The sequence below is a fragment of the Grus americana genome, chromosome Z (assembly GCF_028858705.1).
Source record: "Grus americana isolate bGruAme1 chromosome Z, bGruAme1.mat, whole genome shotgun sequence".
NCBI classification, from domain to species: domain Eukaryota; kingdom Metazoa; phylum Chordata; class Aves; order Gruiformes; family Gruidae; genus Grus; species Grus americana.
Genome location: NC_072891.1, coordinates 66369254 through 66395730, shown reverse-complemented (window position 1 = coordinate 66395730; position 26477 = coordinate 66369254). Strand labels below are relative to the sequence as shown.

The window sequence follows — 26477 nt, the reverse complement described above, 5'->3', positions numbered from 1 at the left end:
GAGAAAGAAGAAGAGGCACACGCACGCACACACACACATACAAAAACGCTGGGAAAAGCATACATCCCAGATACAGAGTTGGTGGATCTTTGAATATAAGCAAAGAACTTCATACACATTCTTACATTGCAACCTAGCTTTTCTATAAAGAAAAAAATGGCAAAAAGACTCAGATAAACACAAGCTTCTTTGATCTCGATAGGCATGATAAAGAAAATTATGCACTTTTACACAGCAAAGAAATAGGTATTTAAGCTACTCTAGACTGGATTAGCTTGATTATCTGCTTAAGACTGACCACATGCTTTCAATACTGTTTATAATTAAAAGGGAATCACCATGCATTTTATTAAAATTACTGTCACGGCACCTGAATTCTGAGGAGTATTTTTTACTGCTCCATAGAAACAACACAGTATCTGTTGTTCTGCCCCCAATCAAGTAAGTATTATTTCACATGCCCAAATCACGTTAAAGAGTCTGATAATAATGTAGGAATGGATATAGTCAGTGCTTATGGCACTGTACAGCTAATTTCCATGCCTTAATGCAAACAATTTGCTTTGTGGTTCTAAAACTAGGAATTTTGAGATCACAGACACATTTCTTTTGGTCTCAATTTTGGCTCTAAAAGCCACTTTCAATGGAGCTATTCAGTATGGAAATATATTAGCAATTTTCAATAATTCGATGATCTCTCCATCTCAATTTCACTGACTATAAAACGGGAATAGCTTCCCTCACCCACCCACCCCCTTCCCTTTGGGTACTGTGAAGCTTATGGCCAGACTGTGTACTATATTTAATTAGAACTTAAAACCCAGAACTGATGCCAGATTTTCAAAATAGCTCACAAATCAAAACAAGAGGCCAGATGTTCAAAAGAACAAAGCACACTGGGTGCATGGGTTTCCCTCAGATTCTCACAATGGCAAGAGTAAGTGCTAGACAGTTCAAAAATCTTACCTAGTTGTAGGTGTTAACCACATTAAAAATCTGCCCTTCAGAAATGAACTTGTAATGCCCCCAAGTGCTTTGAGATCCTTGGAAGAATTGAAATAACCATGCATTGAAATATTTAGACCTAATTCCTCTTTCATTCACGTAAAAGGAATCTGGAATTTGGTCTTCCATCTGTTTGGGGGCAAGGAAGAGACTGCTTCTTGGCTCGCCTCTTCCTCAGTATCACACAGAAAGCTTTCTGCTTTTTTTGCACGTGTTTGTTCTAAGCAAAATGAAGAAAGACGACTAAAAATGGAGTAGGATAGGATGCCAGTGAATAACTGACAAATTAAGCTATGTTTCCTTCTCCCACACGCAAGCCTTCAGCTTAGTCCAATACATCACACCAGCACAAGGGAGGAGGATGTATTGGCTTTTTCTGCTGCACTCACATTTGCATGAAAAGGAGCAGTCAAACGAAAATTAAGCACTTAAACAGCTTAAAAAAGCACTGGTTCAGAATACTGTACTTCAATAAAACATTCATTGTTATTCAATGCTTGGCAAATGACATTGCCATCACATACTAGTAGAAGAACCGTCAAGAATAAATGCTATCTGAAAAAGAGGCTTGTACTTATGCAGCGCTAATGACCATCTAAAAGAGCGATTCTGCATGGTTACATCCTCTTTGAGATTCACAGCTGCAGCTTCACAAGAGCAGCCATACATCATAATCTGCAGCCATTTTAGGCTACCCTTGTGCTTTGGACAGCAATATGGGCAGTAAGGAACCGCTAATCTGTAAAGTTACAGTCAAAAACAAGTTTATTCAGCGGTGACGACTGAGGATGAGGAGGTATTCAAATTTTAATGCTTACAACACTTTGACTGTAACAGCAGCGACACAGGGGGAAGAGATTTCCGCACAGTTTCATTAGAGAGAAAACATACTCATTATTAGATTTTGATTTCTAATTCATTATAACAGTGGCACGGAGTACCACACAAGCCATTCTTTGAAAAGGTCAGGTAACTGTTTTAAGATTATAACACATTTTCATTAACATGAAGAATCTGCTTACTGAACAACATGTTGATCCTGTAAAAATCATTAACTGATATACAGTGACTTTTCAGAAGTCAGAGCTAGGGAACAAACATTATTTCATCATGCTTTGAAACTGTCTGATAATCAAAGTCAATGCTAATATCCACTGAATTAGTCTCAGATTTTGTGGACAAACTGAAAATAGCCTCCACTTTCCAGATGCACAAGACTTACAGGCACACCCATCACACGAAAATATTTTCTCCAATTATGTATACTTCTTCAAGCTCAGTGATATGGAAGCAACTATAAGTCTCTGCACAGTACATATCTGTGGCTTATTAATATACTGCTTCGGATCTTTAATTAGGTTAGGCAAAATAAAACAGTCTAGAAAATCTTTTTGTGATACTGTCCTTGCTTGCCTCATACATTAAATATCTTTGTCTCTTTCAACAACTACCTAAAGCACATTTCTCAGGCCAGGTCATTCAAGCTAGTCCTCCACTGCCCTGTAAATGGCATCAGTCATCATCATCATAACTCCCATGATATTTGTATATACAAATCTGGAAGACAGAAATGGAGCTGGTGCCAGTTTAAGCTGTCAAGATTTCAACCAGAGGCTAACTGTAACCAGGAAAGATGGCATTTTGCTTCCAGCCCCCAGTACTGTATCAGCCAATATACATCTCTTGTGCTTCTTAGACTTCTCTTCCTGAGATAAAGTAGCTTGAAATCCAAGTTACTACAAGCATAAGCATCTATATGAACATGCTGGCGTTCTGAAGAAAAACTAACCCTTTGGTAATTAGTTACTGCCACAGGCGCCTCCGCACTGTGAGAACACATGTAACAGGAACGAGTTCATACAAAATGTTCATTGATTTATGTTGGTTACTGAGAAGCTACATTTCAGCATTAAATATACCACTTGCAATATCTGGCTAAGGCCACAGAAGGACGACGAAGCCAAGATTCATGAGTCACACTGTGTCACAACCTAAAGCAGGCAACACAGAGATTCCATGAAGAGACTGTCTGTCCCTCACTGAGGGCTTATACTCTCTTGCTTCCTCTTCCTTCCCAAAGAGGTGCTTTTTTATTTCAATGGCATGCCAGTTCCACAGTCACATCACTACCTGACTCCCTAAACAGCATAGATTTGCACGTAAGCACAGAATCTATCAAATTGTATATATATCTCTCTATATATACCTCAACTTGCACAAGAATCAATGGTGACCTATGGAAAAAGGTAACCATATAACTATTTCACTGGGTACACAGGGCAATCAACAGATCAATGAAAGATCCCCAAAAGCCTGTTTAGCACTCAAAAGTGCCATAAAGACAAGGCTGTTCCTGTCTTGTGCTAGCTCCAAAAAATACGTTTTCCTGAGTCTGGTGGCAAGTGTGGAAACAGAGGCAAAAAAAAAAATTCCTTCCACATGACCAGAAGACAGATGTTGCTCAGCCTTCCCCCTGCCCCTCCCCCCCAAAAAAACCCCCACAACCCAAACAAAACAGCTTCCCCTGAAGAATTGAAGGGTGAATTTTCATCTTATCTAAGTGAGCTTCATTCATATGAAGTGACTCAGTTCTGGCTCCTATCATTATGCCTGAAAATCCTGTCCTTCTTGCTACCTGTGATATTCTTTCTAGCTATGTTCAGAGCACCTGGCCACCATACAGCCAGATGAGAAGTTTCAAATGTTGCTAAAGAGGAGGTCTAGTTGGAGACTTCCAAGACGGGACAGCAAAGGAGATGAGGATTTAAGCAATCAGGTTTCTACAGGCACTGTCCCTTCAGGTTAATGAAAGCTTTTTAAAAGGAAAGCCTGACAGAGTTGTTCCAGATTACAGTTTACCCTGGAGACTTCTATACATATTTGCGGTTTCACAACACATTTTCCTATTAATTTGGAAATACTTTTCTGTCCTCCGTAACTGGTTGATAAGACCACAGAAACAACAGGGGAAGCTGACAGAGTACACCAGGGAACCAGAGATTTGAGTACGTATACAATCTGTCAAACAAACAGGAGAGTCCCGAGGAAAATATTCTCACTATATTCCACCTCTTCTACTAACATTGAATATGGCAATGTAGATGGGAAAAAAATGAAAAAGTCATTACTATGTGAGATTAAAATGCAAGGAATTAGTGTATCACACAAATGCAAGCAGAAGTAAGAATAATCACTCATCTTGTGGAAACGAGAGAAAAGAATTACGCATAGTGATGGCTTTCATGAAGAGAGCAGGTGATATAAGAAAGTAAAAGACTTTCAGTGCTCATTTCACTTGATTTTTTTTTTTTTTTTACTAAATTGCTCTGGTTAACCAGGAGATTGCAAATATCAGTCTAAATACACAAATAAACTCAATACATTTGGGCTGGAGTCACACATCTTGTTACAGCTGCAACTGAGCTAAACTGAAACGAGGGTATCAAACCCAGCTACTCATTACCAGCCCCACCTCACTTCTTCTGGAGATCACTGCCTTTCCCTCCACATTGCCCAACTAACCCCACCTTTCATTCCAGCCAAGTTGGACACCAGGCTAGAAGCAGCACACTATTGTGATCACTTTTTTTTTTTTTTTTTTGAAAGAAGCAGGCTAGGGAATGGCCCAACTTGTAGAAAATAAGGAGGGAAAGTACGAAAGTACTCATCAGCAATGAGTACTGATAGCATTCTGGGTAGATGCCGTTAGAACCCCACTAGGGATTACAGCTCGAGTTTCATTTTCAGAAACCTCAGACCACTGTTCTGCCGATACCTGCAGGCTGAGGCACGCTCTCGCTACCAGTTTTGTCCTGGCACTGCTCCATTCACACTCATTTCACTACACATGCAGATGCAAAGACCATAGTACAGCCAAAGCACTTGCAGAGGCTCTTTTCTAAGAGAGCTGTGCAAAACCTTTTGTGAGAAAACTGAACAAAAATGTGACCTTTTGTGTCCAGAAAGCAAGCAAACAAGATTTACCATAGCCCACTTCCACACTGGCAAACCCATAAAGATATAAAAGAATTTCTGTAGCGCTCTAAGAGGAGTTAGTCTTGGAGGGCCTGCTTCCTTTAAGTGCAGCCTGACTTAAACCAAACCAAAGAAATTACATTTCCCTACTCAAAAGACTTGTAATGATGCTTTGCTCTCATACCCCAAACCAATGAATGCAGTAATTCATCTCTGAAGTGGGCTCCAAGTTTATTTTTAAATGAAGCTGTAATTTAAAAGGAGAGTCAATTAATCTCAAAGTAACTAATATTTCCTCCCTGTTCATAGCCTGGTCTCTCAGCGACTGCTTTACAAATTTAGTAATGACTAAAACAAATTAGCCTAATTACCTGAAAAACCTGGTATACTGACTTTCAGTTTCCAGATCAGATGACCTTCTCTATGTCAAAATACTGAAAGTATGAGAATGAACAACAAAGGTGTCACACTCCTCATCGGCCCAGCCGGTTTTTAGTCGCAAAAGTAAGTGCACACAGTGACTCCTTTGTGCAAACAACGGCAAGAACAGGTCAAAACCACCCATGGGCCATACAAACACAGGCCAAGTAGGACAGACAAAAAAGTACTCTGACCTCTGTATTTAAACTTACCAAAGGTTTGTCTCCTGCAAGATACTGAAAATTTGTTAGTGCAGGTTAAACCACTCATTCCCCACCTAATTCTGAAAGTAATATTATATTTGCATGGCTTTTCTTGAAAGGATTAAAAGGTGATAAACATAATTATAAGAAAGAGGAGCTCTTATGGCACCATAAATATTATCCAGAACTATTTTTAGCTTACTCAGTTAGAATCATGTCAGCAACTTGCTTTTTTTCTTAGAATTTTACCAGCCCCTTGGCTTCCAGTACTACAACAATCAAACTAAGCCTGTATAACATTTCCCCAAATCCTGAGATTAAATAATTTCTAGGTCTTAAATTGTCAATTTAGAATGCAAATTTCCTTTTGAATTTACTGAGACCCACAATCAGGGCAACATTGCTTAATTACAGTTTTTTACTCTACCAAGGAGACAGAGAAGTTCATTAAGTCTATCAAGCATTTGGATGTGGTACTATAGATAAAGAAAACCCTTAACTTTCTATTACATTCTTCACTACACTGATCAAAAATGGAAGACTTAGCCTGCAGTGAATTTGTCTACTGATAGTTAAGCACCACATACCCGCGAAATAGAATAATTTTGTCTTGAGAATTTATGAACTTCACCTGTTATTTCACTGCTATCATTTTTAACCTGCAGTGTGATGAGGAGCCACGTATCTGTTAGAAGCAGTAACAACGATAAAATTATATACTTCTTAGTAAATGCAAAAAAATATTACCACATGGAGGCTATGGCTTAAAATTTTCTATTGCAACTTCCCTATTTACAGACCGGTTTTGTAGCTCTGCCAGTCACATTATACAAGTTCTAAAGTACAATGTGAACAAAATCACAATACCAGAACATAATGTAAAGTTCTTTAAGGGTCACTTAGAACAATGCTTTCAGTCATTTAAAATACAATGTCAACGCTCATTTTACCAAATAGATATCAGATAACAGACTGATTTAATGTTCCAACGGAAACAGTCATTTCACTGCCTAGGGAGAAAACAAAGGGACATAAATGTACACAAATATGCATACAATTAGACTGCATAGAAGAGACCCAATTCTTACACAACTTTCAAGGCAGCATCCTCCTTGCAGATATGTTAGTGCTAATGTTGCTACTCATTTCAAAGCAAGCAGACTGCCACTAAATGCGATGGGTGAACTGGCTTGTTACTTGGGAATACAGCTACGTGTATGTCACCATGTACTCTCTCTCATTCCCTGGATAAGGAAATACAGTGGAAACTAAATATAAATAAAAAATTCACTCTATTAAGAAGAATACTGCTGTTAGGGTTACTACTTAGTAGACTTAGTAGTTTGAGAGAGTAATATTTTTAATAGCACAAGCTATTGGCAATGTTCTTTATGTTTGTTTACACATAAGCAGAGAGTAAAGTTTTATATACTGTCAGTAAATTTCAATCAAGCAATATGAAAAGAAACAACATATAGTGTTGCTAAACACTTAAAAGGCCACACCTGAAGCTCATTAACTTTTTTCCTATCCCCTTATGGAAACTATACAATATAATGTACACTAAAAACTTCCCTATTCCTGTACTGGATTTCAAATATAAACAAGTGACAAGTTATTTTTTTCCTGCATCTTTCAATTTTTCTTTACATAAGCTTGCCACTAGTCAAAGGGATAAAAACCTCAATGTCCATTTTATTATAATTCAAAGGGGATCAAACTAAAAGCATGTTTTATAATAACTTTGGATGACCAGACATAACTTGCCAAATTCAACTGTGCCTACTCCCTCTCTCATGCAAAGGTACTATGATCACTGAAGATGGAAAATGGAATATTTATAGCCAGTTTTACATAGGCCAAACATATTCTTCAGAAGGTTCATAATCTGATCAAATCAAAGCCAATTTTCACACAAGCATGACACATTTTCCAAGAAGGCTTTGCCTACCAAGCTACTGGCAGAAGGGATGTTCTGTATAAATAAAATGTTTTCTTTTCCATGATGTTTTTTTTTCCCTAATATACATTTTCCCTATTCAGCCTTTGTAAATTCATTTTCATGGCAATGATGATGGGGAAATTACAGTAGAGAAGTCACAGAAAATTCAACTCAAAAGGTAAAAATTTTGAAAGGCTATAAATTACTGAAAAAGAGGAGGTTCAAATGAAGAAGCTTAAGCAACCTTTACTGTAGACGTTACTTGTGCTATAATGCTTTCTTGACTTTGATCTTTAAACCAATGACTCATGAAAATGATATCTTCAAATTTACAGGCCACCAATAAGTGGGTCTTTAAAAAAATGTTGTGTGACAATAAAGCAGGAACCACAAGTACTTCTTAACCATTTGAACTGTCAACTAATTAATTATGATACTGAAACAAGGCCCATTTAAAAAACTTGCTTTTAAAAAGAAGAGAGGAGAAAAAGGGGGGGGGGAGAGGGGAAAAAAAGGTCTTGTGAGTAAGCCAAACTGCATTTCAGGGAGCAACTTTCAAGAAAATGTATTATGTTTGCTCACATTAACAGTGGCATTTCTCCCCCACCGCATTCGGATGGAAAACCAAATAGGGCAGCTCTTCTTGCTGGTGCCCCTGAACTGGAAGCAGCTCCAGTTGTCAGGTTCCTGTCAGAGTGTAAAGCACACCAACACTTCCCTTCTCCCACCCTTTTGGTCCTACTTAATATGTGCACTCTGCTCAGCGGTCGTTGCTGTTAAACAATTCATTTCTTTCCTTGCCCCCCCTGCTTTAGGAGGAGGCAAAAATAGCAGAACTTAGTCACAAAATATAAAGCTCATTTCCTGTACCTTAGTGCCTCATTCTTTCACCTCCTTGTCCACAGGATTTGGCTACCAAATAGGTCTTAATCTGTAAACAAATGATTTGCTCTACAGTTAAACCATTCAGTTCTTCCTTCCCCCCCTCCCCCCCCCCCGCGCCTTTCTTTGGCTGCTTGGCTGCTGTCCAACGTGGAGGCTCATAGGTTCTTCTATTATTTAGTGCTGGTTAAAAGGCAATAAGCTCATTTAGAGTTTATAAAACTATAAGCTATTAACAAAAGCATTTAATGCTTCTCTGAAGCACTGTGGCTTTTGCCTGAAAAATTAATAATGTGTGCGTGCGTGTGTGCGTGCGTACACATACGTGTGGATGTCTGGGTGTTTTTTTACGTGCTGGCCTGGTTAAACACTCTGGATGTCTTTGACTCAGTTATTGTAAGCTACAAATACATACATTTCCCTTCAATTTTAATTGTCTGTGTATTTTTTTCTCAACAACTGATAATCACAGGAACTGCGATTCATCATGGCTACAGAGCTGAACCTCAAGGACTTTGATGTTGTATGAGAAAAAAATGTCACGCTGCTGCAGCATTTCACAGTGTTTGCATATATTGTTTCCTTATAAAATGATACTGTGAATCACAGGAATCTACTAGAGTAAGCAAAACCTTTAGAGAAATAAATAACATGTTAGGTTTCTCATCTCTGCAGTTAAAGAGTCACTCACGACCCAAGAGAAAACAAAGTGACATCAAGGTCATTTTCCTTTTCCTCTATTTTTACATTTCTGTTCTTGGTGGAAAGTAAGTTCTCAGGGACTATGAACTGAAACGCAGCATGTGTGTGTTTGCCTTCATTCATATGTTTATACATACAACATGGGGCTAGCAGGCTACCACATCAATGGGACGGTAAAAACAATGAAACATTTTTTAGAACGTGTCTATACATAATTATTGTAAATTAAAAGCTAAATGTACAGCTGTAAATCTCATTTAGAAATGACAGGTACTTAGCAATATCAACTTCAGCAATATACTTTCAATGAAATTCTGCAAGCCTATTTAAAGTCTATTACGGCTGCTGACATCAATCTGCCAAGCTGCAGAGTGCTAAGCTCCACTAAAGATTTGCACCTATAAATTTAGCTACTGGTGTATTTCGATTAAATACACTGTGTTTCTCCATACAGGCAACTACAGACATAAGGCACTGAGGTGGACGAGCAATAAAGCAGAATTGTCACAGAGCCTCTGATGCCAGTTTTGCCTGAACAAGGACTGAAGTTCAGAGTCCCACTTGGGTTTAGATTCCAGTCCTCTCCACAGTGTTTTAGTCAAGATTTCCACACTTTCCATTCAAAATTTCACTTTTTCCCCAATGAATACAAAAGTAAAGGCTGTATTCCTACTGCAGTTGCTCATAGGACTATGAACACTACAGGAGAATCCTGAAAACTCAATTTATATAAAATATTTTAAAGGTACACCCATGTATTCCTGTGTATGCGTGCAGACACAAGTACAGACACATACAAAGATACAAACAGATTTTAATTAGCTGTACCTATTAAGACTCACCAAAGACTAAAGGAGTCTCTGTCTCCCGCCCCCCAGCCAAATGACAACTTCTGGAGTTGCAGATAATAGGCGGCAGGCAGACAGGTGGCAGATAAGTATGTTTGTCCTGAAAAACTACTTCAAGGTTAAAAAAAAAAAAAAAAAGTTGCTCTAGGCCTGCATAAAAGAAATGCCTCATATCCTGAACTGGCACAGCAATCTCAACCAAATTTTAACCTTAATTATAAGTATTGTTCATTTTTATCCATATGTAATGTATCTTCAATAATTACCAACCAGCTGAAAAGGTTTTGTAAAAATTAAGCAGTAAGAGGCATTTTAAACCTGTAATAAATATTACAGTTTGAGGAAAAATTTAAATCTTGGAAGTAGTTTGAAAATAGTTGGCAACTTTTCCTCCCAGAGTAAATCTGAAAGCTCAAAAATAAATATTCAAGAGCATTAATTTGTTTCTAGATTTGTGCGTGCAAGTAAAACAGCAGCCATAATGTGGAAATTTGAGTCACATTTTGCAACTAATTGGAAGCAGATTAGAATTCTGCCTCAGGGGAACATTGTCAAACTAGAAGCTGGAGCAAATGAAGAAAGAGGTGAAAGCATCGTGAAGAGCTGACAGATTTACAGTGCTCAAGGCAATAAACGGGTGCTAGATGAAAATGAATGTGCTTCACTGTACTGCATGCAGTTTTCAGTCATATCTCAGCAATAACAGCATACAGCCATGAAACTATTATTTTCAGAGAGATGGTGAAGGAAAGAGTAAGAATGAAAAAAACACTATTCAGGCAGCGTGCAAAAAATATAAATTGTACAGTGGCTCAAGCTGTTACAAGAATAATCAAATTGGTCATACTGGGCCCTGTTTTGTAACCTGGACTCATCTCAAGTAGGGCTTACACAGACATAATGCAATGAATTACTTACTTGAGTTGAGAAAGGGCTGTAAGCCCTTGCTCACTGTGAGCAAGAGTCAAAGCATTAACTTCTTGAGAGAAAAAAAAAAACACACATCTTATATGTTCAAAGCTAAGAGCAGCACAGAACGCTGCAGACAGAAAAATCGGAGGCGGGAGGAAAAAATCCTTTTTAGAGGTTGGTTAGGAAAGGTTGGAGGGGAATATAAAAATGAAAATAAAGTGTAGAGGCTAATGTACCAATGCTGTACTGGAAACAGCTGCTGGCTTTCTCCTTCAATGTTTGGCATCTGGTGCAGCATCACAGGAAAGATTGTTACAGGAACTGCACATTAAATGTAAATATGGACTATTAGCCAAAACTCAGGTCACTGTATTTATAAAACAGTAGCAGCTCTTTTTTCATGTGTGTGTATATGTATATATATACACACACACATATACATGTACACCTTCCCCATATATATGAGTGTATATGTATATTGATACACATACACACATACAATCCTGTCCTTAAACAGCAACTAGTAATGCTATTACATGACACTGCACCTTACTACTGGCTGAAGTGGATAAGAACATGAATTTAGTTTTTTCATAACACTGGATGTGGAACAACCACCTTCATTGTTCTCAAATGAAGCAGTATTTTTCCTTCAAATTCCAGAACTCCAGTGCAATTCAACATACACTGCCTAATGTTAAAACCAGGGCAAAAATTAACCAGGAAAATTTCATGTCAAATATGTTCAATATATCCAGAAATACTCCTCGAATATTAGATGCTTATCATCAGTGCAAGCTAACTAAACAACTCCCTGGACATTTACTAAATCAGATTTAAAACTCCTAGCAGCAAAACAAAGTTCAACTGAGTAATGCAGTCCCTTTCTAATTGTATTTGCTTCTAACTATTACCTTTTGTCGTAGAGATACAGATCTAGTTTCATTTCCCTCCTTCAAAAAAGGAAGAATTGGCAAGAACATGAATGTGACTGCTGCCATTACTCCACTGCTATAAGCCTATAATAAATCACAGATTTGATAGTACTATCCATGTAGTGTGGCGAACCACACACAAATAAACAGTTCTCCACGAAGAATGAAAACCCAAAGACCAAACCCTTCCAATTCAAACATTATTGTTGCTTTTAACATAAGCCATCCACAGAAATCAGCCAAGGAGGTGACAGGAAATCCAAAAATAATTTGGTCTGGCCCTACACACTATGAGAAAGGAGATTACAAGTTGCTTTTCACTGTTCTTACAGGTTGAGGGAAGCAGTGAAAACTATAAAATCTATGCTTATGTAACAGACACCTCTGGTATCACTCCTGTGACAGACTTATTTCTACCATAGTTCACATCATCACTGAAATGCATCAATAAAGGTGGCATTTGAGTAGTGTGAATTTATGTTTGGGGGGGTGGGGGCTGGGGACTTCACAAAACCCCTGAACTGATTCAATGGCTAATGCAAATGACTAAATGTGTGCAAAATCAAACTGTCTAGTGCACACAGTTAAAGAGGCCAGATGTGCCTCAAAATTTCCTGGGAAACTGAGCCTAAACTTGGTGCTTTCTTTTATCAGAATGAAAAAAGTGAGCTCCAGGAGTTTACAAAAGTGTGACCAATTGGAGCTTAGTCTTCTGTTGCTAATTGAAGCATGAAAATAAGCGCCAGTTTCTGAGGGCAAACTACAAACATATACTTTTTATATTCCACTGCCACATGATAAAAAACAGAATCAAGCTGACTCGTAGAAACTTGACTGGCAATGAAAGACCAAGCTATTATTTCAAACTGTTATGGGAAAGCAATAAAATTGCTACCAGGTCTCCTCATGTTACTCTTCAATAAAAAGAAGCCATCAGGGAAATAAGAGGAAAAGAAAACACATCAAAACCTCTAAAGTTCCTTTAAGTAAAAATACACCTCTGTGGCATAATGCCATCTGCTTCCTGGTTAACATGACAAGACAATTCAACAACTAGAATACCAGTGTTTTGAAAACACCAAGTAACCACAATCAATAGATTCTAGTTTGCTCTTTTGACTGCAAAAACTGCATTCGCATGCCACTACTGGCAAATACTTCAAACATCGTCATGAGGACATGTTTCTTACGTTATTTGGTGGAGCTTCTCAGGAGACAGGAACACCTAGCCAAGCTGGGTTTGTGCCCAGGAATAAGATTTACGCTAGGAAGACTGAAAAACTGGGAGAGGAAGATGGGAGATGATAAGGGAACCAAATGTTCAGTATTTATTTCTTCTAAAGATCAGTAAGTCAAAATGGTTGAGGAGGATTTATCATAAAGGACGTGCAATTCAACGTAGCACATCTTCACTTCAAAATTACTGAAACAAAGAGCTTCACATTTAATTCCCAATGGCTTTGATCTGAATAGCCTCAGTGGGCTGAGTTACAGGTAGATGCTAGAAAAGTTGATCCCTTTGTTTTGAGATTTAGCAGTATTTGCCAATTTACAGGAAAAGTAGACATATTATATAAAACTTCTCACCAAAATGCAACTTTTTGACTTGTAGTGTTGGCTTAAGATTTCAGAAAATTTAATCAACACCATAGTAAGCCTAGAAGTGGAAAACCTACATTCATCAGTCCTATTTCATTGCATGCAAATTACCCTATGTGCTCACTTAAATTGTTTAATCAACTAGTCTTTTACATAAGCATATATATTATGTATATGTATATGCAAACAGGGACATCAGAGGAAACCACCTATTCCCACCCCCTTGAATTTTCTCTCAGCTGTTTCAAAAAACGTGGAAAAAATTACAAAGAACTTGCTTGTCAGTCAAGTCACTCTGAATAGTTTTACAACCTTTCATTCAAATGTAAAGGCTTTGTTCCAATTGCAAAGACCATTTAGTCAGAATTAGAAGAGAAAATGCAATACAGAGTGCTTACTGAAACCCTGGCTACAGCACAACCAAAAGTCATAGTCTGATCTTTGTATTTGCCCAATTGGCTACTCATAGCCTGCAGTAAATTTTTGTTTCAATCCAAGAATGTAATAATAATTTAAAAAAATCTTGTGATTTAAAATCTCATTTTATAAAAACCCCTCAAGTCCTGCCATGAAAACTGGTAATTATCTTTATTCAAATTATCTCATTTCAAACATATTTTTAAGCAAATTAAAAAATGAGAGCTTGTATTATTATTCACTTTGGTGAAACACTGCACCACAAAAGAGGTCCACTGGGCAGAAACACTCTGATGCAAAAAGGGAAAAAGAAAAAAAGGTCATCAATTTGAAAAATAAAAAAATAAAAACTGAACTTGTCTAAAAGCTATTTACTTTTTGTAATTATGTCATCATCAGAAATTTTCATGAAACACCAGTTTTCTGTCTTTCATCCGACAGGGAATGTTATGTACAGACCAAAATTTTAAAGAAGATCAATATATTTTCTGTGACTATTATTAAGAAATAAAAATAAGTCCTTGACATGTAAACGCACTAAAACAAACTAGTTTTTAGCAAAACCATGGCCAGCCCTTCAACTGAAGTCACTGCATCCACAGATCCACAGGTGTGGCCCAATCGGAGGACTCATGGGAGGATGTATTTCTGTTGTAAGAAATAAAGCACAATTAACAAGTCAGATAATCTCTGCAGCCTTTCAGAAAACGCAGTGACGTATCACCATGTACGTTAGAACGTTATATAAATACAATATAAAGCTGGTATGGTGCTAAGTATATTATGTGAAGAATAGCCTGGTTGTTGGGTCATCTGTACAAAGTATTTTAGCTCAGAACAAGGCAGACTCTACAACTTGGTTATATCAGCAATCCCAGTTCTATACTATGGAACAAAACTGGAACACGTAGCTGATGTGCCATTAAAAAAGTGAGTACTACATCTGAGAAATACAGAACACGTGGCAATGACATGAAGCTGCCTAAGTAGCTGCGGGGGTAATCTAACCTTTTTTTCAAGGGTGGGTAATAGAAATCCAAAATATATTCATCTTTATCCAAAATAGAAGTAAAGGTGGTGTTTTTGATAGCAGAAATGTCAGATCATATTCCTGATGATGCTTGTAAAATGTGCTCAGATACCACCTGTACCAGTAACACCATGTAAGATGTGCAAAATCACAGATTTTTTTTACTCTTTTACTCTAAATTAGTAAAAAAAATTGCTTCAAAAAGAGCATTACAGCCAAGACCTTGGCTCCAGGGGCAAACAAGCATGCATAGCCTGTCGGGACACTACTGGCACACTGGGCATTTTGAAGGAAATTCTCATTCTAAGCATATTTGGCCTATGTCCCCCAAGTCCCATTTCTTTATACCTTCTCTTCAGGCAAATTTTCTCATCTCCTGTTCCACAGGTTACATTCACTGACCTTTTAATCTTCTGTGTGGTTCCTAGAGACAAGTGCAAAATCAGTGGCTTCAGAGTGGAGAAAAGCGTGCCGGGATATAATCTCATGCTCATTATTAACCTCACACCTGACAGCTTTTGGGGATCTCTCAGACACCTGCTCTCCTACCTGTCCAGTGGATTTTAACAAGTGGATGCACGCAGTCTAGCTGTCAACTGGAACAGTCTTGAGATGGCCAGGACATACAGAAGTGTTCTGAGATCCAGTTACTGGCCATGGAGAGCGTGGCAAATTTAGACAGTACACGAGGCACTGGGGCTGCCATCCATCAGGCTGGCAGGTACAGAACGTGCTGGTGGATTTTCTGGAATGTGCGGCAAAGCGGCACAAGGGAGAAACAAACAGAAGCAGATCTGCGTAGCCCTGTACAATGTCAAATTTTCAATTTACAATGGGTACCATGGTGTTCTGCCCCGCCACCTATGCGGAACAGTCTTTTATCTAAGGGAACATAATTTTCACTGTTGCGGATTGTTGGGTTTGTTGGGGTTTTTTTGAATACACCTGTTTTACAAAGCAAGCACCAGACAGGGCCAGCTCTCACTGAAGTAATAGCATTTAGCTACTTTTACAAATGCAAATCGCATGGATAACAGAGAGCAAATAAAGGGGAGCCTGCATTCAACATGCAAAGGATGTGTCCAATTAACAGAAAGCAGGCCACAGAATCTCTACAGACGATACATTTTAAAACATAGCTCATTCATTTTTTACCGGGGGGGGAAGTACAAGTTTTAGCATGCAAGAAAAACTGCACATTTCAGATTTATGATTTACGTTGTTGTCAATAAAATAGCTTTCCAATTATCAAGGCCCTGGTAGGAGAAGCTGGAACACATTATGTGTTAATGATCACAACCAGGGGTCCAAGCTTTACTCTTTTGTCAGAGCCGTAGCAGATCCTCCCCGCAGCTTCACCATTAACATGTCTGTTTCCTGTCAGACCACTCAGAGATAATGTCATTTATCTCAGGGCGGCACAAGACCAGTCATTAGCTTCAGTAAAAGACCTCAAACAAAGGCCGGATGGTGTTTTATCCAGGGCTGGTAGGCTGCAGCCAAGAATCTCATTGCCTAACAGTTCGGAACTTAAGTTATCTTTAAAAGAGTAATTTTCCCCCTATCAACAATTCTAGAACACTTCTCTGAAGAGCAGAAAAGTCTCTGCATGGAAAATTTTAGTCAATGGTTTTATCATATGCAATTAGGTGACTGATAAGAGCTGGCTAAAGTTATCCTTTGAGAGGCTTGCTTGCTTTTTTTTTTTTTCCCCTTTTTACCTCTTAGGGAAAAATTGTCAGAATAATTCAGGTTCTACCTAAATAGTAAGACCTTTGAAGAACTGACCCTTATTGTGTTTGCCTGCAGGAGGTGATTCACTATTATAAATTCTTCAATGACTGAGCTTCTGGAAGTCTCTTTAAATGAAAGTGGAACTGCTTAACTGTAGGTACGAACATGTGTTTTCACAGTCTCTCCTGTATTACTGCATTTCAGAATGCTTCTATAAAGTGCCAGGTGAACTTTTTTAAATAATGATAATAATAATAATAAAAGAGAGCGTCAAAAAAATATGAGCAAATCTCAGCCATTCAATTCCCGTTTTTATGTTTAAAACTAGGAACAGATGGTACTTTCCATGTTCCTTGAATCTGGTTATTGAACACCTCTATGGTTACGGGAGATTTTGCTTAGCACTTTTAACATACATTTCATTTATTGGACTATAAAATGCTACTTTGGAAAAACAAGTCTTTATATAGCTATAATTAAAACAGTCTTGCAGCAAAGCCCTTTAACAGGGAGAACATGGTTAACCTCATGACATCTGGACAATCAATCTTTTCCTTTTTACTGGGTATTTATGAAGTTATTAAAATTGTAAAATTACCGATGCCCAAAGTGAAATACTTTTCCAGTAGTTCCGAATAAGGTTATCAGCTTCCCTACTTCATTTTATAAACGTTCTAGACCAGCCTCCATTTGGCTACACCAGCTCTTGCTTTGCACGGGAATTCAATAGCAGGTCTGGTCATACATATTGGCAGAGGTCAGCAGGTTCACACGGAAAGCTTTCCTCTGCCAAAGGGCAACACCTCTTCACCCAGCTCAAAAAGCACCGTCACACTACTAGACAGCACTACAGAACTTTAAGAACCTTGAGCTGTGCTTATTGTTAGACACCCATAGTTATCAATGTTTTTAACAGCTAAATCCCTTATGTAGCTTTCAAAACAGTTTGCTGTCAAACAACAATAGACTTTGTTCTTTAATTACAGCAAGTGACCTCCCTGCCCTTTTATTTCACAGTGAATAAACTACACCCAAGGCCAGCAAGAAAAGTACATGAAAAGCATATCTCCATAACATCATTAATCAAAGCATGTACTTAAATGATTTACATCAATAGGTAAAATGCACACAGAGTTTCCTGATGAAGTGTAAAACAACATCAAGCCCGCTATAAAAAAAAAAAAAAAGATAAAATAAACAATACCGGCATATGAATTTACTGAAGACAACTTTCAGATGTGAAATGCAGTCTTAATAAGAAGCAATAAGCTAATACAAGGGAAAAATTAAATCCTGGAATATCACTAGACTGATTCATTTAAAAACAGCAGCTAGACACCTCTGATTATAGCTTTGTATCTTCTGTATTATTTTCACGTAAACATACTGATTTTCACATGCCAAATACAATTTTCCCATATCTCAGAGTAAATTGTGTCTGTTTGAATCCCCAAATCTCCCTGCAACACACACAAAGCAAATTCTTCTAGATAATCTGAACACTTCTCAATGAAACAGCTGTTAAAAATACAAAAAAACCCACCCCAAAACTTAGCTAAAACAGATTAAGAGTTCACACTGACAAACAGTCAGTAACTGTGCTAAAAATGGTATAGATGAGAAATGGAAAATGGAGACAGGTTTTAACACCAAAAATCTTAGGAGTGGTTAGCCTACCTGTCAAAACTACTTATTCAGACATGTCACTGATGACTTAACCACAAAATGGGCTGCACGAATATAGCTCAAACATCTTAGAATTACAGCATACTTTAACTTTATCCACATATTAGGGGAGTGGCGACTTTTACAACATACTTGCGGTTTCTGCATAAAAGAGCCGGCAGAACACAGTCATTGATTTAATTAGGCTTCATGAGATCCAATTTATCATGTTTTACATGACTTTCTGCAGCAAGGAAACAGAATAAATAGACCAAAAATAGACATTGAAGCATGCTGTGAAAGCTAAACAGTGACTACAACTCCTGGGAATCTGCTCCAAGCTTTTCACAAATAGTAAACAAATGCAATATTATATTCCACACCACATACCAAAACCTGTAGATTTTGAATAAGCAGGCATGAACTCATTTGTATCTCAGACAAAACATTCAAATTCCTAAGACATGTCTTTTCACAACATCAAGATAACTGGAAAATGATTTTAACATGCAGGCTTGAAAATTATATATTTATCTACAGACACAAGGTGCTTTGTGCAAGTACAGCTTGTGTGTTCTAGTGTATAAATAGTCAAAGCAAGAACACTTAACAAATCTAAAACCCTTAAAAAAAAAAATCTTTCTAATGATTGTTAAACATTTGGGAAAAAAGCCAGAAGAACAAACATAAAGCACTTAAGTTTGATTAACAGTACCATAGGCTGGTTTTAAGGTTGCAACCATTGTAAGCAATGAGGTTTTATTATGGTATGTCTAGAAGGGAACATTCTTTGGGAAGAGAAATACTAAGGCATGTTACTTAGGACAGCAAGCAAGCACGCCATTGTGCCAGACAATGGCCAACACTGCACGACTCTAATGTGCGAAGCCTATATTAAACTCAGTGTGTGCCAACAGCAGTGGCTGTTACTGGAAATGCAAGCTCCAAACCTCCTCCTGGAGCAACAACTACAACACAAAGTGTACCACTGGCTGTAAACTGCTCCATACATGTTTACTCTCTATTTGCATGCCATCCCATTTACATCGCATGTAAAATCACTCACATGTATATGGATTCTTCATACAATTTCCTGTGTCACTAGAGAGTGAAAAGATCACAAAAAAGGGAGAAACCACACCACCCTCTAATCTCTGTTGCCATGACAGCAGCCTTTGAGATACTGAAATGTTCAGATTGCCAGCTAAACAAAATTGTTGAATGTGAACATTTGGCTGAGAGATTAAAAGGCTAAGGGGGTTGCAAAAGGGCAGTACCTCCCACATTCCAGGCAGCCACTGAATCCAATCAAATGGCTCTGACTCTTTAACCACAGCCATTGTGAAGACCGGATTAGGGCAATTTATCTAGATAGTTAAAACAGATTAGAGAACTGCAATTTGAAGACTATTGGCAACAGAAGTAAATGCCTACTGTACTAAGTTAATAAAGAGACCATGAGATTTTAGGACACCTTTCTGCCACGAACAGAACTTTCATAAATCAAAGCTCAAACACACACACATGAATTACAGCAATCTGGTTTTCTCATCTACATTTAGAAAAGGTTGCAAGGCTCATTCAAATTCATCCATAGATATGCTATCTTAAAAGCAATAATATGCATACAATATGAAATTTCATTTCTTTGCCTTGAACAGAAGCCCTTGAAATTATCTTCCAGTTTTAACAAATATCTGATGTCATGAACACCCAAATCTAATCCTCCAGTTAACAAATATTACAAAAACTTCAACATGACCGAAATACAAAAAAGCCAGTAATGGGTCGTAAAAAAGACATAACCTTTCCCTGAGACCTTCAGCTCTCCCAGACACTTGCAGACCATACAGTTAACACTGACCCGAAAGTTTTCCCATTGCTGAAGACTCACACAGGGAAGTTGTAAAAGCAGGTCATTTAAGACCAACAGCTGACAAAAAAGTCACAATCTAACACCCTGAGATTGTTCATGTGGGGAGTGTTGGTTTGCTTTATTTTTTCAGGCAGATCAGGTTATCTTTGTTTAACAACCTGTAGAATTCATCGGACTTGTAATCCTGGGTCAACACTCACCCCCAGGTCCCCCAGAAAACGCCTTCTGCCCTACGGACAGAACAATTCCTGCCAACACCAGAACCTCCTTGAACCAGCGGTTAACAAAAGCCAAGCTCTCCCTCCACCCTTCCCAAAGAATAGAGTCGTGGCCATCCATTCTTAGAGAAAGCATCCTTCGTAAGGTAATAGAAAGAAAAAAAAACCACCAACACACACCCCCATCTGATTTCTTTCATACATTTCAACCACTCGACAAACGAGTAGTTCACATCCAAGAACCAGTGGGGCTCAGATAGGAAAGCTCCCCCAGACAGGAGACAAACTGCTCCCCTCTGTTCCGAAAGCCGTTTTGCACACACACCACTCAGCACAAGGTGCATTCCCCTCCTCCCAGCCGCCTCCTTCCAGGAAGACGAGAGGCACCGCCTGTCTGCTGGCTCCTTCCTCCCCGTCCTCCACACCAGCCTCTGAGGCCTCTGGGCTGCTGTACCACAGGAGCCCCCGGTGCGATAAGCATCCTGCGTCTCCATGAAGTGCTACGGCAGAGCCTGGGGTCTCTGCCAATGCCTCCTGTTTCCCTCCCACCAAGCACCATTTCAACTCCAGGCAGTGGGTCAGAGGAGAAGGGAGAAGGGTCCGTTTAGACTTTGGGAGAGGAATGGCCGCGAATGCCCACCAGTGTTGTGGAAAAGTGTCAGCACATACAAGACCTGCTGCTCCTGGAGCCTGAGTTACGCACCCCCCTAGGCAGTCACACAGACCTCCAGCCTGCAAACATGTGCCATCCCACTGGTACCAACACTGCTGGTCTCTGCTAAAACCGGGGACAGCTCAGTCAGAGACGTCTCGGGGGTTCTCCTTCTGGGTGAGTGCGATCAAAAGGAACAGACAAAACAGAAACGTTCTCCAGGTCTGAGGACAGGGAGGGGAAATCCTAAGGAAGAACAGCACACTCGTGGTGTCTTCTGTCTAGGGAAGAAGTCTTGGGGTTGTTTCTTTTATTTTTAAGAGAAAGAGGAAGAACAGATGCACGTCACAAATACACAGCGGAGAGTAGGACACAGGAGCCAAACACACAGTTGTGGGACATTTATTATAGACACAGACATGGAAGAGAAGAGGTGGAGAGGAGCTTTGTCCTACCTTTTCTGTTTTCAATTTCTTGATTCGCCTGTGGCTCTCCTCCTCCTCCTCTTCCTTCTTTACCAAAGTAGAGTTCCCCATTAACCCTGAATCCGGGGTACTTTTGTTCACCTCCCCCATGGCAGAGGAGGTGCAGTGGAAGGGGCTGCTGCTTCCACCACTGCCTCCCTTGGCCCCAAAGCCATAGAGATGCCCAGGGGGAGTTTGGCTGCTGCCACCCCCGCTGCCGTTGGGGTGGCCCTGCTGCAGGTCATGCTGCTTGTCCTTCCTGGATTTTCCTGCATCCTTATCCCGCTTGGAGCCTCTGCTGCCCGGGGCTTTACCTGGTTTCTCCTCTTTGTTTTTCCCACAAGAGGCAATGGTGGTGGTGTTGCTGGTGTTGTTATTATTGCCGTTTGGGTTACTGCTCACGCTTTGACCCAGTGCTGAATTCATGCCAGTTGCCTCTCCAGGGCGCCCTTGGACTTCCTGCCTCTTGCCAGCACTGCTGATCTCAGGAATCCCATACAAGGCAGCAGAAGGCAGAGATTTATTAGCATCCTTAGAAGTTTTACTCCTTTTCACTTTTGATTTGCTAGTCTCTTTGTGAGAGGAATTCCCCTGGGGAGCAGAGGGCTGAACAGAAGCAAATTTTAGGCCATCAGCTAAGGCCGAGGTAGCATTAGCCCCACTGGAAGCCAGACCCCCGCAATCCTTGGAGCTGGTGTTGCTGCTGCTGGTGGTATTAGTAGAATTATTCATTTCAAATTTCTGTCTGTCCTTCTCCAAATCGGCGTCCAAATCGATTATTAAATTCCCAACACCGATTTCCCAGTCATCGCCACTGTCGTAAGTGTCAACCGCGTTTGGATCCACACCTTTTCCTGCAGTGGAAGTGTTCAATGACATCCTGAAGATGAGATCTCTAGAGTAAAAATCCGATGAACTTTTCTTTGGAGATGTGGGGACATTCGTTTATCTCCGTTGGGCTCTCTTAAGTTCAACTCTTCTTGTCTTCCTCCCCTAGGTGTGTCTAGCTTCAAAACCTGCAGTCCACGTCCACCTTGTCCTGTGAGGAAGGGAAAAGTCGAATATTTCTTGTCTGGGTGTTACCAGAACATAATACGACTTAAAAAAAAAAAAGGGGGCGAGGTAGGGGGAGCGAAATCATTCACCGTTGCCACGTTTTTTTCTTAAGTTTGTTAAACCGGAGGCAATGGCCATGATGCTTTTATAGTGAGCATCTTTAATCTAGTTGTATACCAATATCCACAATTGCTCTTAAAAAGTCACGTCCACAAAAAAAAAAAAAAAGGACAAAAAAAAACCCCAAAACCACAAAACCCCAATTAACTACATGATTTAAATCCACAAAGCTCAGGAAATACAGTCTTAGAAGTGGTGCCTAGCTGTTGGAGCACATGTAATCTAACCCCTTGGACCACCACCTAGGCACGAAAGGGAGAAAAGGAAGGACACAGATTCACTCTTCACTGCATTCCATGGATTTTGTGGCTTTAAACCAGACCCTTGAAGTTTTGTGACTCTCCTATATTATCTTCTACCCCCCTTCCACTTAATCTCTTGGGGGGGAGAGGGAGTGCTAAGGGAAGTGGGAAACCTAATTTTCCTTGCCACAATACAGCGTCAGTTAAAAACCAATAACCTACAAACATAAATGTTTACTGGAAAATATTAAACTTCATAGGTTACAAAGAGAAAAAGAAGAAAAGAAATAAAAAGGTCTTTTTTCTTTACAAAAAAAATTCTCAAGATAACAGTTCTACAAGCAGTTCTAATGTACTCCTAGGTCACACAATTGCTAGGTCTGTTAAATATAGTATTACTGACTGTACAGGAAACTGATTAAGACATACACTTTAAGTGATCTGCACCAAGGTGGCCTCAGTGACCGCAAATGAGTGTGTGTTTGACAAAGCTTAGTTAAAACGATTTTTAAAGGGATCTCTCCCTTTTACAGTCGACTGTCGAAATATTTATATACATATATATGCATAATGCTTACCTTTAATCCTTTATCATTTTTTAATTAAACCAGCAAATCAAAATGCTGTTCCCACTCGTCTCAGCAACAACTCTGTGCCTCATTTTACTTAAAGAGCAAGTGATCAAGAAGTAGAAAGCAAGTATCATCTCAGCCAGTATAAATCGGTCAATAACATATCTCCCCCTACTTTGGCACACGGATCAGAAGTCCTTTTTTTTGTTTGTTTAGGTTTTTTTCCTCCTTGCTCAAAAAAAAAAATTAAAAAAATTAAAAATGCTGAGCCTCACAACTTTACCAGCTGGTAGGTAATATTTCACATTCAGACATTCAGAACTGAAGCATCAAGGACCAAATTTTTGTTTGTTTGCTTTTCCTGAATAAGCACCGAGAGGTAATAATCATCACAGTTATTAAAAAAAAAAAAAAAAATTGTTTCCCCAACTTCACACTCCGTCTTCAGCCCCGGACCTGGGAGCCATCCTGATCAGTAAGTAATGATCCCATGAAACAAACCTACAGGCGCCCGGGTGTTACAAGACAGAATGTGCTAACATCGGGATAAATTAGTGAAAGGGAGGAAGGAAAAAAAGAAGAAGAAAGGACTGAAAATCTGGGCTGGATTCCGCCTGTTAGTTGGGAAGTGGCATTTTTTTCGCCCGTCCTGACAGATCTGATTTCTTGAAGTAACTTGAGGGGAAACGGGCGGGGGGGGGAGGGACGGAGGGAGGGGGGGCGAGGAAGAGGAGGAGGAGCGGGAGGGGGGAATCACTGATCTGATAAACCGGTTATCAAAACATTTAGTGGGAGTGGAGGAAGGACAGCGTACTCTCAAACGAAGTAAATTTTCCCAGGGATAAGATTTCGGGGAGGGGGGTGTCTGTCCCCGTCCCCCCCCGCCTCAGATCAGAGCTTTTTAAAAAGAGTAATAAAAAAAGCATAGGCACAGAGTTTAAAATTGCTGTCTTGGGGAAAAAATAAAATCACAATGAAAAACCCGGGAGCTTGGACTAATCAGTCATGCGGTAAGTAATTCAGTAATTAGAGTCCGAGGAGATAAAGCAGACGACCTTTTTTTCAGGACAGATCGCTCCCACCTTATTGTCTCGGCAAACCTCGCAGTCTACTTCTATCCCCCTTCCTCCCCTCGCCCTCCCGCCTCTCCCCCCTCCCCAAGTCAGACGGTCTCGGAGCTTTAGCTTAGTATTTTTAATTAGCCGGCGATGGGAAGCTAAAAGCCGTAATGAATTGCCGGTGGCAGGCGGGGGGGGGGGAGGGGGGGGAGGAGGGGCGCTCGCGCCAGCAACCGCCAACCCCCGAGGCGCGGCGGTTCCGTTACAGTTCAGGCCGCCCGCGTCACGTGAGGCTGGCGGGCTCCATTGGTTGTCGTGAGAACAAAAATGGGTGACAAGCGTATCCAGCGAATGCGGGTCGGGTCTTTAACACACAAAATACACACCACGACAGACAGGCAGAGCCCGTCAGGTCTGCTTCTCGCCCCGGCCTGTCCCCGCCACCCCCGCGGCCGAGGGGAATCCCTGGAGCCCGGAGATGCCGCAGCAAAGGGGGTGCTCCCGAGAAACACCTTACAAACTTTTCCCCCGCCACCTCCCGGCGGTCCGGCGGGGGGGGGTGGGGGGTGCCGTTACTCCGAGGGTTTTCCGCTCCTCTCGCCTCGGGACGGCGAGCGGCAGCCAGCTGGGAGATCGAGGCGGGGGGTAAAAGGGGCCAAGGCACCGGCGACCAAGGGGCGATCCCATCCCACACACCCCCACCCCACCCCCCCCAGCTCCAGCCTCGCGTTTCTGGCGTCTCCGTGTGACAGCAGAAATGCCTCCCGTGCCGCCGGGATCTGTCGGTGCCCCATCACTCCTCCTAACGAGCGCCTTGCTCGCGGGGCCGAGGGGGGAGGGGGCGGTTTGCAGGCTTGTCTGTAATTGTGTCACTTTTATTTTCCCCCCTTGGTTAGTTAAAACCCCAAAAAGGCACTACGCTTTAACGCCCCCCAAGTGCACCGTCAAGTATGATTTGTGTGACTACAGTGCTTTCACCCACTTATTTCCCTCAAATAACTCATCCTGCTTGTGGGATTCTTCTTTTTCTTTCTTTTTTTTAAACCCCAAAAAACCCTAGTTATCTCAACTCCCAAAACTCTTTAACACTCCCCTTTGCAGAGAAAAAAAAAAAATCCCCTCTAAGTGCTATAGACACACCACGCAACCGTACTTACGGTCTGTATTGGATCGAGTTGACCTTTTCCTTCTAACTGCATTGAGTGTGTTTTTGTTGCAGCCGCTTTTTATTTTAGGAAAAAAAATCTAATGTCTTCAACAGATTTATTGTGTTTGGAAGAAGAGAGCACCAGATACCATGAACCCTCCTTTCTTTATAGAAACAAAATTAAAACAAAAATAAAAACAGGGGAGAGAAGAAGAAGAAAAAAAATAAAATAGCACCTATCGCTGTCCCCTCACGGGCTGACACACACGGGGGACACGGGCGCTGCCCCCACGGCGGCCGCGAGTGGCGGCGGCCGAGGCGGGGGATTGGGAGCCCGCTCCGGCGCGGTACCTGAGAGGGACTTTTCTTTGTTCACAATGCCCTTTCCCTCCTGTCCAATCAAAAGCCAGCTTTTATGAAACCGGGCTCTCTGATTGGTCCGCCGCTCCTCCTGCCTGCCGGCGAGGGTGAGAGACAGAAACACGCACACACACACACACACATATTGTACACACCAGGCATTAGGCGCACGCATACACACACCACACACACACACGCGTGCGCGCGCGGTCGTATTAGGCACACACACACACACGCACGCACACACGTCCCCTCGCTCTGCAGCCCTCAGCATACGCTGGGTGCTACAGTCGGCAGCCTCCTGCTGCAGCCAGATACAAATCATGTTTCCCATTTCAATTATCCTATATAACATTTAGGGCTTAGGGAAAAAGAAAAAAAAAAAAGTAAAAGAGAGAGAAGGAGGAGGGGAAAAAAATAGAAAACCAAGGTGGAGAGTAACT

General features: G+C 40.5%; 1 protein-coding gene across 3 annotated transcripts in view; it reads right to left on the bottom strand.

Moving 5' to 3' along the window:
• ZNF608 (zinc finger protein 608) overlaps window positions 1-25952 on the bottom strand; it is an 89285-nt gene extending 63333 nt beyond the window's left edge. The window contains exons 1-2 of one of the 3 annotated variants that reach the window (XM_054810487.1): window positions 25685-25952; window positions 21471-22518 (exon numbers count right to left, since the gene is read on the bottom strand). In XM_054810487.1, coding sequence (XP_054666462.1) covers window positions 21471-22358 — 888 coding nt within the window. In that variant the 5' untranslated portion in view covers window positions 22359-22518; window positions 25685-25952. Of the gene's footprint in view, window positions 1-21470; window positions 22519-23475; window positions 24112-25684 lie in introns of those variants that run through there. The other 2 variants (XM_054810486.1, XM_054810488.1) reach the window with 2 other exon arrangements.
• Window positions 25953-26477: the final 525 nt, after the last annotated feature.